Source organism: Myripristis murdjan, chromosome 15 (assembly GCF_902150065.1).
Source record: "Myripristis murdjan chromosome 15, fMyrMur1.1, whole genome shotgun sequence".
NCBI lineage: Eukaryota > Metazoa > Chordata > Actinopteri > Holocentriformes > Holocentridae > Myripristis > Myripristis murdjan.
Genome location: NC_043994.1, coordinates 20,452,413 through 20,467,761, shown reverse-complemented (window position 1 = coordinate 20,467,761; position 15,349 = coordinate 20,452,413). Strand labels below are relative to the sequence as shown.

At 39.9% G+C, this 15,349-nt stretch overlaps 1 protein-coding gene across 1 annotated transcript in view; it reads left to right on the top strand.

The window, feature by feature from the left end:
- Positions 1 to 15,318, top strand: part of eys (eyes shut homolog) — a 163,165-nt gene extending 147,847 nt beyond the window's left edge. Inside the window, exons 43-50 of the mRNA XM_030071113.1 lie at positions 4,395 to 4,567; positions 8,430 to 8,612; positions 9,557 to 9,723; positions 10,325 to 10,469; positions 12,440 to 12,614; positions 12,853 to 13,025; positions 13,134 to 13,295; positions 14,066 to 15,318. Coding sequence (XP_029926973.1) covers positions 4,395 to 4,567; positions 8,430 to 8,612; positions 9,557 to 9,723; positions 10,325 to 10,469; positions 12,440 to 12,614; positions 12,853 to 13,025; positions 13,134 to 13,295; positions 14,066 to 15,258 — 2,371 coding nt within the window. The 3' untranslated portion in view covers positions 15,259 to 15,318. The remainder of the gene's footprint in view (positions 1 to 4,394; positions 4,568 to 8,429; positions 8,613 to 9,556; positions 9,724 to 10,324; positions 10,470 to 12,439; positions 12,615 to 12,852; positions 13,026 to 13,133; positions 13,296 to 14,065) is intronic.
- Positions 15,319 to 15,349: the final 31 nt, after the last annotated feature.

Here is a 15,349-nt window from a genome sequence, read left to right as displayed (position 1 = left end):
TCTTGCACGCTCATGAAAGAGAAGACCAGCGATAGTGGCACATCACAGCAGGCATCAAGCACAGCCTCAGTTTTGGACAAGCTTTGTGTTCATACAGAAAATAGATCAGAAAGCCTCACCCACCAAACTAGCTGGTAGAATTGACACTTCCCCACTACAGCCAATTTCTACCCTCGCTTGAAGCTGTGAAGTTTAAATGTAATACATTGCATCATCTCCTGTAGTGCTCATCGTTGTCTGAAGCTAATTCGTCACTGTTAATTCACTGGAACTCAGCTTTATTTATTATGACTCAACAATTGTGTAGCTGAGTGCAAAGTATGTCCACAATGTACAGCTGAGGGAGTTTAATGTAAAGTGTTGAGTTTTGTGGGTTTTTCCTTTTTTTCAGGCAATAATTTTAATTGGGGTTAGAAAGGCAAAAAAATGACCCAAATAAATCAGGCGATGCATTTGACAAGTGTGATACTGGAGGTTAAACTCAAGAATATGCTTTAAAAAAAATCTTATAGACAAGCACAGCTTTTCTGAGTGCGGTGTGTTCTGCGTTGGGCTCTGTAGAAACAGTGTCTGATCCCTTGAGAGAAGTTCCCCAATGCTTTATTCTTACACTCCTTTCTGTAGGGATTTCATTTCAAGTATCATCGAAAGCACTCGTCATGGTGGTGTGTTTTAAAAGTAGTTTGGCTCCATGACAGAGACGTAGCACACGTCATGATTTTTTACAGCCAGGTAAGCGTTTGTAGTGTTCATGGAAAGTCTCAATATAGAACAGCCATCTGCCGAAACAGGAGCCTGCCTCCGTTCGGTAAAAGCCATGAGCAAAATTCCACCTCATTTGCTGATGGTAAAATTCAGATGACAAATAATTGCGTGAATAGTTAGTCATCTCTTGCGTGATCGCAGCGTCTGTCATTGTCTTTGGCAAATGACAACAATGGCAACCAAATGGTGTTCCAGTGCTGAAGTACAGTAGTTCCTCTCCATAAATAAGATCTTCTAAATCCAGCCGTCCTTTTTATTGCAAAGGATGAAGTGAACTTAACACTTTCATACTTGGAACTGAAGACAACCCGTGGTGCAAAGCCTCATCAGCGACTTGGAATTCAATCTGCATACCAAATTCTTGAATAGGAGGAGGGATTTTGTAAATAACATACAAAGAATATGATTTAAGAAATTCTATGTGGCTGCACAGCTTCATTGTTTGATCTGACAGAGAGATCGTAAGCCAACTGGTCAATTATTAATCATTTTATCTGGCTCTCATTAGTTTAAAAATGTAGCCTTCCTTAATAATTTAACCTATATGTGTGCCTTTGCTGTGCAGTCTTGAAATGACATGCAGTGGCAAGCATTCACATCTCGCATTTGTATGATTAACATATTGAAATCACTTCACATAGCATTACCACAATTTTGTAATCAAAGTGACTGCCTCTGGCAAATTGAAATAATCTTTTGTCACCCCACACATCAGGTTTTTGATTAGACCAATTAAAAACTCAAGTGTTTTCAACCTTGCTCCTTCTCTTCTTCCATCCACACTCCAACAAATACATTTTTAGAATCAGTAATATCCGCTGCTGCTTTTTCAGGGCAAAAAACATGGCATCCACTAATTTAGCTCAGATGTTTTTTTTTTTTTTGTTTGTTTTTTTTTTTTAAATGAAAGGCAAGAGCAGTCGTTTCAGTTGCAAATCCAAATTGTTTCTATAGGGAAACAAAGAAATTTGCACTGTCTTATTTGACAAAGCTCCACAGCTAGACAGTCTTATTGGAGTGATTTTGTCTCCCATGATAATCCAGATTGTTGGACGTCTTTTTGACACATAGGGACTACACTGATGTTTACCCCCCGAAGAGACTGAATTGTTTATCGTTCAGTCTCATCGTTCCCAGTGATTTCTGTATAGGACGTCTGCAGAATCCTGATGAGCCACCCAAGGCCCCTACACATGGCTGATGCTTACTGTGTTGCAACTTTGCTGATCAAAACTGCAGAATAAATATTTTATACAAGGGAAAACCAAACAGGTTTGCTCAAACTTCCAAGATCACTGCGGTATAAAGGTTTTCTGTCGAGCTTTGAATGAAACGAGAGTGAAAACAAGCAGAGTGCTACTTACTAGACTGATATATATTCTTGTTTTTATTACTCCATTAAATCAATAAGGTACTGTATGAGAACTTTATTTTATACAAAAGGAAATCTTAATTTGATGGAGGCTCCCATAGGAAAAAAATAGTAGCTCATCAATATTAATGTGTAGAGATGGAGAGGTAAAACACCAACAGGATAAAATAAACCCAACAATATCTGTGCGTTATAGCAAATAATACTGCTTAATTGTCATACTCTCTTTCTGATCACTCTGTTATGTGTGATAGTTATGTCCCAATCTACAATAACACAAACTGGACCACATGATATTTTTCCCCTGTGTGCAAGGTAACCACTGTTCATTATGAATAATTGAACCATTTCTTTTTCTAACTGATGTTAGGTCTCATTGTTACCGCTTCAAAAGGAAAGGTTTTAGGAGGCTTTCAGGAGTCACATGTGCAGTTCAAAGTGGATTCCTAAACAGACACAAAAAGCCAGCTCCCCGGCCAAACCGCTCACTCTATTTCTAGAAGCTCGCCCCCCTTGTGGCAAGCTTAAAAATGTCCACTGAAAGCATGAGATGCATGACACGGCTCATACAGCTGCAAAATAAGCATCATGCACTCACTTCACCCCGGGCCCTTCCACTTTGTCATTCGTGCCACATTTTTTTTTTTTTTTTTTTTTTAAAGATTTCTGGAGGAATTCTCTAAAATATGCCAGTGCTGCTACTGCGACAACTTAATATTCATGTTAGATGAGAGTTTTTAAATTTGGACTTTTTTCAGCTTCTGTCTCAGTTGCCTCAGCTGTCACTATGACGGATGTTTGGCAAGCTCTGAATTATGACAATCGTGAAAGTTCATAAATCTTTTTGTTTACTTGTATTCTTTTACAGACCATTAGTAAATGTCTGAGTGATCAGATTCAGTGTTGTTGCCTTTACTTTGTTTTGCAGAAAACAAGTTTAGTCACTGTGAGTGCGCTTATGTCGCAGAAATATGTCTGCTGATGACTTGATCCTTGAAGTGCGAAGCCACTCTAAGAGCTTGGGCAGCTGAATTAATATTTTTGAATATTAGCAACTGTTTTTCAAAGGACTGAAATCTGTTTTGTCCAATGTACAATCTATAAAGACATCATATTTTATATTTTTGCCTGTAAGAGATACGAGGACATCTCTTACATTTTGAGAGCACATCTCAAAATTATTGCATTTAGTGGAAAATCTTTCATTTTCCCATCACCAATATTATAATATATAGGAAGCAATAATTATATATGGGTCAAATCAGCAGCTCCAAGGTGAATAGCTCCCCAAGTGAATAAGTAAGATCAACCCCAGGAATAACAAATGCACATTGCACAGTGTGCAGCGTCAAATTAAGAGCCCAGACTATTTTCTGTTTGGGACTGTGTCTTTCAAAAATAACGGTCACAGTTTGGCAGCAATAGCAGCACAGAGCAGCTGTATATCATTTGCCCTTAGGATGTCTTGAAATTGACATTAGCAGCCCACAAATACTCATACACTGGAGGTTCTTGCTACATTACCACAGCATCTTTTTGTACTTCAATACAGTCATATCCAAGAATTCTCAACTCGGGTGACAGAATGTAAATATTTCATTTCACGAAGCTGCATTCTCAAGGAGCAAAATACGTCCTGTAGTGCTGCTGCTCAAAGCACATTATTATTTTATAGATTTGAAACCCCACCAATGCTTCCTGTATCTGATATTATACCTTTTCAAAGTTGCGCTCATCTAAGAAGAGCATTTTATAAAGCCCCCTGTCTGTATATTACTTTGCATGCTGGCCCACCCTCCACTTCTTGCCTAGAGATGAAGCACACGCATATGAATCGAGGAGGGAACAGATAGGAAATCTCTTGTACAATTTCAGGCTATATGTTTTCTAGAACACTTGTAATGACTGGTTTCCTGCAGTTGTTTTTCAGGGTGCATTTGTATAGCTTTACCAAATGAAAAAAAATCATACAAGCACTGTCCCTGCAGTGGCTGCTTTGATGAACAAATCCATAGCATGATTGTTGCACAGTCCATCTTTAGCCGTATGTCCATTTAACACACAAGCTTGTGTTCCTGCAAAACTCAAATGTGTAAAATATATTCCATCTGGCTGTTGTTGGTTGTTTTATCATCTCTCTTCTCCCTGTATGTTCTGAGGCCCCTGTGCAAGTATGTAAAGCCTGTATTAATGGTGCCATCAGGGTCCATTTTCCCCTCTGGCCTAATGATCCCTCCCTCTGTGTCTGTGTGTTTAGTGATGCAGAGGACTGGTTCTGTGAGTGTCCCCCGCTCTACACTGGCCGCCTGTGCCAGTTCAGTGCCTGCGAACGCAGCCCCTGTGGTCATGGAGCCACATGCATCCCCAAGTCCCCGATGGAGGCTGTATGTCTCTGCCCCTATGGAAGACAAGGCCTGCTGTGTGACGAAGGCAAGTACTGCAAAGGCCAGTTCCACACAAATCAATGCAGGATAGATATCGTCAGTGCAAGGTCAGTTAACAATTGGCGAATGAGAGCACTGAACAGTTAATAGAATGAGAGCCGTTGTTAACTAAAGGGGTTAATGGGTCTGACATTATGCTGAAAAAGCAGGAATCTCTTTCTCCACCTTTGGAATCAATATTACTGAAATAATCAATTTGGAGTCGATTGCTATTAAGGAAGAAATGTAATTTGCCTTTTTTTCACTTTATTTCATTTTTATGTAATTGAAAAAAGTGCACAATGTGCACATTAAATATTGCATGGAATTTCTAGCCTAACCAGAACATTCAACCTAACAATACAAGAACTATTAGAGTGACGTTATATTAACCCGTGAGAAATATAATGGAAAATATTCCAACATAATTACTATGAATCTATAGTATCAGCTGGCAGCTATCACTGCTCGTGTCTGTATACTGGCTCAAGAGGTCAGGAAATATAAGATAAATAGCATTTAATTTATCCTGGTAGGGGCCGCATCGGCTTAGCTATTTTATGAGCCTTAAATACAGTAAGTAGCCATTAAGGTAACAGCTAACTGACACTTGTGAACACTTGCTGGTCATTCACACATTTTGAGCAACTAAATTATTACATATTACCAAAAGTCTGTTGCTAGGTATCAGTGTTACAAAATGCAGCATATTGTGACTTGTAGAGTCTGCCCATCTGGAATGGCTGTAATTCCAAAACACTAATACCATGAAAACAAGGCTTCACAGGCTACGACTCTCAGAGACCAAGGGTCTTGTTTGACTAAATTAGACTGTAGGAGCAGTGGGGTGCTTGGCATATGAGTCGCTCAGCCATGCCACGCAGCCCCTGACAGAGTCTAAGCATCCTGATGCCAAATACAGTACTCTAATCTCCCAGTGTCACACTGAGTATGGGTGACATTTGAATTTTAATCCTGGTAATATCAGATAAGATCAGAGTCAAAATTGATCACTCCTAAGGTCTCCTTACCTCTTGGCGCTTTCGTATACTCTTACATTTTTCCTCATGTGGCATTTCTTTTGCCAAATACCATGCAAGTGATTGTACGGTTGTTTTTCTTTTTTCTCTGTTAGGAAAAAAAAAACTAAAATTGTTTATCCAGCAGCAGACATGACACAGCAGGAAATGGTTTAGGGATTTTAGAAATGTAATATTTTCAGTTCTTGGTCCCCCTGCACCCTTTTGGAATAGATAAGACTGGCCTGTGAACAAGCAGGAAATGGAGGCAAGGGGAGAGTAGGAAGTGCTATAGTGCTACTCTGCCTCAAGAGTCAAAATCATAAAACATTAATGGATATTTAAGATGACTTCACTCAGAATTATTAATGGCGTACTTTTGTACAAGAGTTGCCCATATTTCCCATCAAAGATTCATATCTAGAATTTATAGAACACAAAAAAACATTTGAAAACAATACACAATATGAAAAACCCCTTCTTTTTCAGACTCTTGCCAAAATCCTGCCACGTTTAAACACTAAGCTTACCCTCTGTCACATATTCTGTCTGGATTATAATGGCTGTGGTTATAATTATCCTCTCAGTGCTGGCCAGCATCTATACAGCAGAAGATCTGAACACACAAAAATTAGATTTTATTCATATTGCTGTTGGATGTGGGAAACCAGATATGGACATGATCAAGCGTGCATTATTGAAGGAATTCCTTTCAGTTTGAATACACAATTTGAGTACAACAGGCACTAAAATGCACACAAAAGCAACGAAAGGAGTGAAAGAGCAGGGAAAAAATGCAGACACAGACAGCCACAAGATGCACATATCAGCCATTTTTTGGCCAAGTGTAGACATACAGTAATGTGATTCAATATCTGGGACCAGATCTCAACATTGTATTAAATCCTGAAATGTTAACATAACCAGTCTCATTTACTTTTAAAAATCTTTTTTTTTCTATGTTTATCACATTTTTATGGATAGATTTTATTTATTGTTGAGGGTTTTAATCCATGTGCTCGACACTGTTTGCAGTATTATTGCACCACAACAATATATAATAATACATTACAGCAATACCCAACAAAATCAAAATGCCACTCTTTTTCTTAAGAATATGACTGTTATTGTACTGATGTCACACGTTTCACCGAGGGAGCCTCAGTCCATTGGCTTATTAATGATCGGTTCAGTGTTTCACCATACTGTACTCTGATAAGAAGTTAAGAGCTAGCAAAATGAAACCACAGTTGTGCACTGGCAAATTATATTGATTTCTGCTCAATCTGTAGCTTTACACACCAAATGCAGTTTTCGTGTTACTTTGAGGGCCTGAAAATAGCCTATCTATTAAATGGTCGATCGACATATTGGTAGTGCGTCCTGAGTTGATACCAGCAAAAGGAAACATCTTCTATGCCTAAGGCGGTCTGGTGAGAGAAACCCATCTACTGAGTGCTTAAAATAAAGAAATAAAATGGAAACCTAAAGGCTATACGCTTTCAATAACTTACCTGTCAAGAGGTACTTGTACACAGCTTGGAGTACAGCTCCCAGTGTACATCAGTTATGGGCCTTTGTGATTTGTTTCAAATCTACTCTCTTTGGCATGCACAAAGGTAACTGTTAGATGACCAGCAAAGTCTACAATATGAAACATTTCCTGCCAAAGAAAACAGACATTATGTAATAATTCATTGTATTTTTTGCATGCATGAGGATGTATGCATCTGAAATTTGCCTGTGTCGGTTTAGATAAATAGATGCTTTGTTGATTTATTTGTCACGTCAGATTCAAGGTTATTCTGTCCATGAACTGAATAATTACTTACCGTAAACAAGATTAAAACGAATTTAATTTTGTGTTACCCCTGACATCTTGTACCTGGCTTTAACAGGTGGGTAGACCACAGGCAGAGTGGAGTTGTTGTTAGAGGGCAAAAAAAGACCATCGTCTAGAGCTGATCAATTCAAACACAACGAAGCTTGAGCTAAACTGCAGGTGAAAAGCTGTGGCCATTCAGTGGGAAAAAATGGCAAATACAGCCCAACCAGACAAGATAATAACAGCAAAATTTCCAACTTTATTAATAATTCAGAAGCCAAACAGAGCTCAAGGCAGTCAGGGGGGAGTTCTGAACAGCACTTAGCCATTGCCTGGGGCGAGGGAAGAATATATGCAAGGTATTTGCAGTGGAGTGGAGGAGTTTTGTTTTTGAAATTTCACTGCTGTGTAAAAAAAAAAAAAAAAGAAGAAAAAAAAACATGCAAGCGTGTAATTTTGAATGAGCTGGGGAAATTTCCATTGAGTCACCAGTGTAAAATCAAGTAGATGGGTATGCTAAGATGGAATACAAGAGAGAGCATTATTGAATCAATGATGCATTCTGAATAAGTAAGCATGTGATTGTAATTGATAATCAGTGGGATTATTGTCCTATCCATGTGAACATTATGTATGAGCCAGTGCTTGCTTGCCGAAATCCTTTCTAAACAGCTTCTAATGAAAATAAAATGGGAATGAGGAGGTGACAGTATTCAAAAACAGGCCATCATCTCATAGCATTCAGAAAATAAAATATTTCACTCACACCTACTGTGTAAAGTTTGACAACAGCGCCATCTTTTGGTAAGCTCTCTGATGTTGTGCAGTGAGGGGGATGATGCGTCACTCTGCTGAATAACAACAAGATATAGCCTCCCCATTGCATGCAGTTTCCTAATTCACACCGTATTATCATACACACACAGAGGGCCCTGACTCAATTAATAAATGTTGCACATCATAACAGCAAACACATGATCTCTGAATGGAAATGCCAGTGTTGGAAATCTGTTTGTTTTTTGCAGAGATCAATATCACCCGGCCCAGATTCAGTGGAAGCGATGAGTTTGGTTATACCTCGTTTGTGGCTTACTCCTCCATTCAAAGCCTAAGTTTCTTCTATGAGTTTATGCTGAAGTTCACGCTATCCAACAATGCATCTGCCTTGAGAGACAACCTCATCCTGTTCGCTGGACATAAAGGACAAGGTGAGGTTAATACCTGCAGCGCGGTGTGAAATGATTTCTGAGGTGAAGTAAAAAAGAAAGGAACAGTTTGTAGATCAGCTGTCAAAAGTCATTACTGATTCTAAAATAAATTCTGTTGCCATTTTGAGAGCTTTCACCTAGTGTGTATGATGATAAATGTGCCATCTAATAGATTTTCACTCTCATCTCTCAGATCCTCTAATCATGAGAATTCCCTGAGGGGTTTCCCTTGACAGGTTTTGAGAGATCAATGATGAGTCTCCCCGCAAACCAGCAATTACTTGATTTCCAGTTAAACTATTATTGTTCATGACTTTATAGAGCGTAACACTGGTATAAATGGCACAAAATGCAAGCAACTCATAACAGGTAGTGGTAATTGCATGAAACAGACGGAGATATAGGCTCACAATGATGCTGTCAGCAGCATCAAGGTATATTAGGCTTTCTCTCCTCTGAGGTCAGCTTTAGTAGCAGGTAACTGCCACATCACTGTCACCCTCTTATTTAATGAAAAGGAGAATAAAAATGCAAGGGTTGTGGGTCTCCTGCACTTTGCTTGTTTTCTCTTGAGATTACAATTCATCGAGGAAGAGAGAAAACAACAGAGAGACATGAATAATGAAGCACTTGTCAAGGGGAATGAACAAGCACTGTAGGCGATCATGTAGATAAAAGCCTAAAAAAAATGGTTGCAATATGAACAATGTGTGTTGGTTGAGACTATTGATCCGAACACGTAACGTACAGAGGCTAAATATAATAATGTAAAACATGTTCATTCAGGTTGTACAACTTGTTATTAGTGTAATATTTATGATGGGCGTTGTTTTGTTATTTTTTCTTATTTTTTCCAGAATGCTTAGCAGGAGATTTCATTTGTTTGTTAATTATTTATTTTGAGACCTACTGTTCTCATGCCGAACTTTCCATACATTTTCTAGGCAGCGATGGAGATGACTTCCTTGCCCTGGGGATACGCAATGGCAGGGTTTTGCATAAATTCAACCTTGGATCTGGCGTGGCGACTATAGTCAGTGACCGGCTGAACCTCCAGATCAACATTCACATGGTCGTCTTTGGCAGATCCAAAAACACAGGATGGCTAAAGGTGATTAGTGATTAATGCAGAAGTGTGTCTTTTGGGCAAATAGGTTGCCATACCTACACACACGTATATGCTGAGTATATGGAGTTGTATGTACACACACTCACGGACACACAAACGCCCAGTCCCCACTTGTTGTAAACAGCATGGATCCATCCCGCCTGGTGTCAACAGTACAGGCTGCTGCTGCTGGTGTAATGGTGTGGGGAATGTTTTCTTGGAACACATTAGGCCCCTTACTGCCAATTGGGCATCTCAACCCAATAGAGCACTTTCGGGATGAGGGAGAATGGGATGTTCACATCATGGATGTGCTGCAAAAAAAAAAAAACTTGTTGTAACTATCAAGTCAGCAAGGACCAAGATCCCTGTGGAAAGTTCCCAGCACCCTGTTGAATCAACGGCTGGAAGGATTCAGGCTATTAGAGGGGTCCTACCTGGATCGAGGTGTACCTCATGAAGTGGACTCTGTATGGCTATATAGCTCAGTTATCAATCCAATGATCTTTGGCAGCTTCTTAAGATAAATTGTGCTCCCACATCGACAGCTATCAGAGAGAAGAATATGGCATGAGCATTGACATTTTACTGTTCATTTTTTCAGGTTGATGGACAACGTAATAGGACAGGATCCTCTCCAGGAACCCTGATGGGCCTGAATGTTTTCAACCAGCTCTATGTGGGAGGATATAATGAGTATACCCCTGAACTGCTGCCATTTGGCTCCAGGTTCCGTAATGGCTTTCAGGGTAAGACTGCTGTAGATTTATTACAAGCCCACCACTGACGTCTACCGTGCGAACACTGTCAACTCTGGTTGAACTATCTAGTTTCTCCCAGGATCTCTGTCGCCTCACGTGTAATCACAGTGGGTTACAGGGCCGTGTATGAGGCCGAAACAGAGCTTTGAGGTTGATTGTATCTGCACCCCTAATCACTCTGCACCCATAATGTTATGCATTGTGTGCAAATCCATTCCGGTGCTCATAAGTCATTGGACAAGGGTATCATACAGATTATCTTTGTTATCATCAACATCATTTCTATTTGCTCCCATGTGACCTCACTGTAGGCATGCATTCTGGGGAGCATTCATTGCGCCTGCTAATGTTCAGAGCAGTGGAGGGATATTGCCGTAAAAGTAATGATGACAACAGCCATGAATATCATCATAACCCTGTTTAGCAGTCCCTCCAGTGTAGCTATGATGATTATTATAAAATATCACGGTACATCTACTAGAAGCGAGCAAGATCTTTTAATAATTAAGGATTGTTTTTTGCATGATTATCATCATAGAATTCATTTCTCACCTTCCCGAACAAAGCTTCAAAAATTAAATCAGTTATGGTAAAGCATTAGTTTGCCCATGCTATAAGAGACTGTCATATTGGTAAGCACCACCTGAGCCAGACGACACCGGCGGAACCATAACCTTTCTGCTGGGGATGTAATGAGAACTCATGAGCGTCTAATCAGATCTGTGTGACCTTCCTGGAGCCCTAATCATGATGGCTGGCAGTGAACACACTGATAATGCACTTTACTCCCAGTTATCAACACATCCACACTCCCCTGTGGAAAGGTGGCAGTGAAAGAAAGAAAAAAAAGAAGAAAAGCAGTGTTGTTCAATTCAAGCTGGTGATCAAACAAGAAGAAATGGGCAAATTTGTTTTGATGAACTTGTCTATTGATATCCAAACTGCCTTGATGCATTGATGCCTGCTTTTATCAGCATGCACAGAAAACCTTATGGGGCATTTTTTGTGGGTTTAAGTTCCAAACTTGTTTAATAAGAAATTGTTTGATACAAAAATAAATTTGATAAAGTAAAAGTAGTACATTGGGTATTTTTGTGCACATTTTTTTAACAGTGTAATTGTTAAAGTGCACTGTGTACTAGACATAGTTTTTTGGTTTCTGTTACCACATTGAATATATGCAGTTAAAATAAAAATAACCAGCCCATATCATATTCCTATGCATCTGCCTCACTTGTCGACAGTCTATATTTGCAGTACCGCAACCATCACTTGAGTCTGCCAAGTGCAGGGAGTAGACAGCATCATGCCATGAATATTCATGAATGAGCATGACATTTCCCCTGCATCCTGTTTATGCCAATGACTAATGCAGCAGAGGGAAGGGAGTCTGCATGTGTGGATGACTACAAGGCTTGTGTTCGGGCCTTATATTTATAGTAGGCCCTGTGCTCTGCAAGCACAGGCCAAAACAAATATTTTCTCAATCAAATGGAATTATGTGGGGAGAAAGCAAATATGATGAGGAAATTGCACTCTATGACAGGAAAAAAAACTATAGAGCATATGAAATACATTCCAGAATATTTATTCTACCAAACAAATTCAAGTATTTACATCTAATGAAGAAAGCACTAAGCATCATAACTATTCATTGGCTGACTTGAAACCGTATTTTGATCAAGGACACAACACAAAAACAAACAAGCATGAACAAAATCTTCACTTGAGAAACCACATGAATTGCTAAGATCTGTTTTTATTTTCACTGGCTTTATATTATGAAATATAATAGTTTTAATCACTTATATTTCGTTTTGCGCAGCTGTTACCTTTGATATTCATAAAGGGAAAATAGAGACTGCGGTGTTTATTCTTACAAACAATCTATTATCAGCTACATGAAAGAGATCCCTCTAACATACAAATTGGCTGCTGGTGTGTTTGTGCTTTCAAAGGCTGCATATTTGATGTGCAATTTCGGACAAGAAGAGACAGAAAGTTCCAAGCACTGGGGCAGCCCGCAGGTCATCCAGTCTTTGGGCGCAGTGTGGGTCAGTGTGGAGTCACTCCCTGCAATCATGTTCAGTGCAAGAACGGCGGGACATGTGTGGACTCCGGCTCATCTGTGTAGTACGTGTAAAATTATTTTCTATTCATTTTTGACCTAATTTCTGGGTGTTATGAGTTGACAGTTGAATAGCACATGAATTTTTTGACATTCGCTCCTTCTCAAATGATATTTTTACACTAATATCTCAGCATTTTCACCAAAACTAACAGAAAATCAGTGCAGCTCATATGCTGTGATCCTGGTAAAAGGAAAGCAAGTACAATGAAAAGCATGTGAGTCTGCTCCTCTGCCCTGCAGTTGTCAGTGTCCGCCTGGATGGAAGGGCGCGCTCTGCTCTGAGACTGTGTCAGTGTGTGATGTTGAACACACTCCCCCTCCGCTGTGTGCCCTCGGCTCCACCTGCATCCCTCTACCAAACGGATACACCTGCCAGTGCCCCCTGGGGACTGCAGGACTCTACTGCCAGAGAGGTCGCTTGATTGAATCTTAATTGTATCCTTGTAATGAAAGCCCTTTTTTTCTAAAACTCTCTCAGGGCTTTACTACTTTATTCACTGTTGTAAAATTTCCTGTTTCAGTTGTACAAATCAGCGATCCATTCTTCAGTGGGAACCAGTCGTCGTGGATGTCATTCCCACCCATGACTCTCAGACACAGGACTCTTCTGCAGCTGCAGTTCCAGCCTTTATCAGCTGATGGCATCCTCATCTACACTGCACAGCATCTCAGTGCTCGAGCTGGTGAGGAAGAGGAGGTCCCAGTGTCCTCTGGCATTTTATGCAGCTGTGGTGCTTTGAGTGATAATTCTAGCTTTGTCCGTATGTGTTATTGTTTGGGTCTACGTTGTATGTCAAGTTTATGTTCTAGTGCTAAAAATGTTTTTTAACCATTACTTCTAAGGCATTTGGACTATGTTCATTTTAGGTTTGGGAATAGTAGGATTTAATTACTATGTGTATTTTAATTTCAGATTTTCAACATCCCTAACAATTAGGACTAGACGCCACTTCAACACTTTATAGGCCACAATCTCCACACACAGGCCGCTTCCATCCAGTGGCATATTTACACTTTATCTGTTCCACTGATCATATAAAGTAACTGTACTTGAAACCTGTACATAACTGAAATGCACATATTTCTCCTTTATTTTACTGTATTCTGATACTGCTCTGTATTGTATTTATTGTATTGTCAGTAATGTTTATCTTTTTCACACATTTCTGATGGGTGTTATGTTGACACTTGGACCAAGAGGAATTCCTTGTAGTTGTACTTGGCAAAATAAGTTTTGAAGGTCTTATTACATCTACTCTTACACCTAAAATACCTGTGGAGGTTACAAAATGTAGTATGTCAGTGTATGAAGTGTTTTAGAAACAAGGATACCCTCCAACAGCCATTTAGAAAAGAGTCTTTCATTTTTTGATAATAAACATTTGCAGCTTAAATGCATTAACGTGCATTAGCAGCACCAGCTTGATAGCTGTGTTGTATTTTCTACCAACAGGAGATTTCCTCTGCCTGTCCTTGACATCGGGGTTCATTCAGCTGCGCTACAATCTCGGGGACATCACCCACGTCTTACAGTCTGTTGACAAGGTGGACTTGAGCGGCAGGACCTGGCACTCAGTGAAAACGGGCAGAAACGGTAACCAAGGCTTCCTAAGCCTAGATGGGAAGGAAGTGATACAAAACATAATTGAAGGGATGACCACTCTTGATGTTGGTACAGCCATTTTTGTGGGTGGCGTGTCCACTCTGAGCTCAGTCTCTACAGAAGCAACCGAGAAGGAGCCAGTGGGCTTCACTGGCGGCATCAGAGAGCTGATCGTCAATGGCCAAGAGCTTGTGCTAACAGAAGAGGGAGCACTTGGTGGAGCCAACATAGGAGATTGGGATGGGACAGCCTGTGGGTACAAGGTGTGCCAAAACGGAGGTCACTGCAGGGCAACAGGCACTGACTCATTTACATGCATATGCCCCCCATCATGGAGTGGCCCTGTGTGTAACCAATCTGTGAGCTGTGTAAACAACCTTTGTAAACATGGTTCCTTATGTTCACCATCTAGCGTGACTTCATATTACTGTATTTGCCCTTTAGGATGGGAAGGAAGGTATTGTGACAAAGAGACATCCATGGATATTCTTAAGTTTGTGGGAAACTCATATGTCAGATACCGGGACCCAAGATTCAGCACCAGAAATTTAAGATACACTCAGGCTTCTTTTGACTTCCAGACAAGCACAAATGAAAGTCTGATAATGTGGCTGGGAAAGGCAGAGCATGAGGATGATGACTACCTTGCAATTGGACTTAACAACGGCCACCTTAAAATTTCTGTGAATCTTGGAGAGAGACTTTCCCTTCCTGTAACATTCAAAAATCTCACATTATGCTGCAACAAATGGCATCATGTTTCCATCTCTTTGAACAGCACAATTATTCAGGTTTTTTTGAATAATAGGAGGATCCTTTTTGAAGATGTGGACCCATTTGAGCGTTATGTAGCCTTGAATTATGCAGGTCAGTTTTACTTAGGAGGATTTGAATTACACAGAAATGTATCCACTGTGACATCTGGGTTGTTTTCAAAGGGTTTTGAAGGAAATCTCAAAAATATTCGTTTGTATCAAGACCCCAAGCAGCTGCTGTTTTTCCAAAACAGTGAAGGTTTTAATGTTTACAGGGGCAATCAATAGTAATAGAAAATGTAACTCCAATAGCCTCTGATAATTAAAAACTTAATGTATCTGTTTTTGATATTGGACTCAGTATGTGCATTTTTCATGT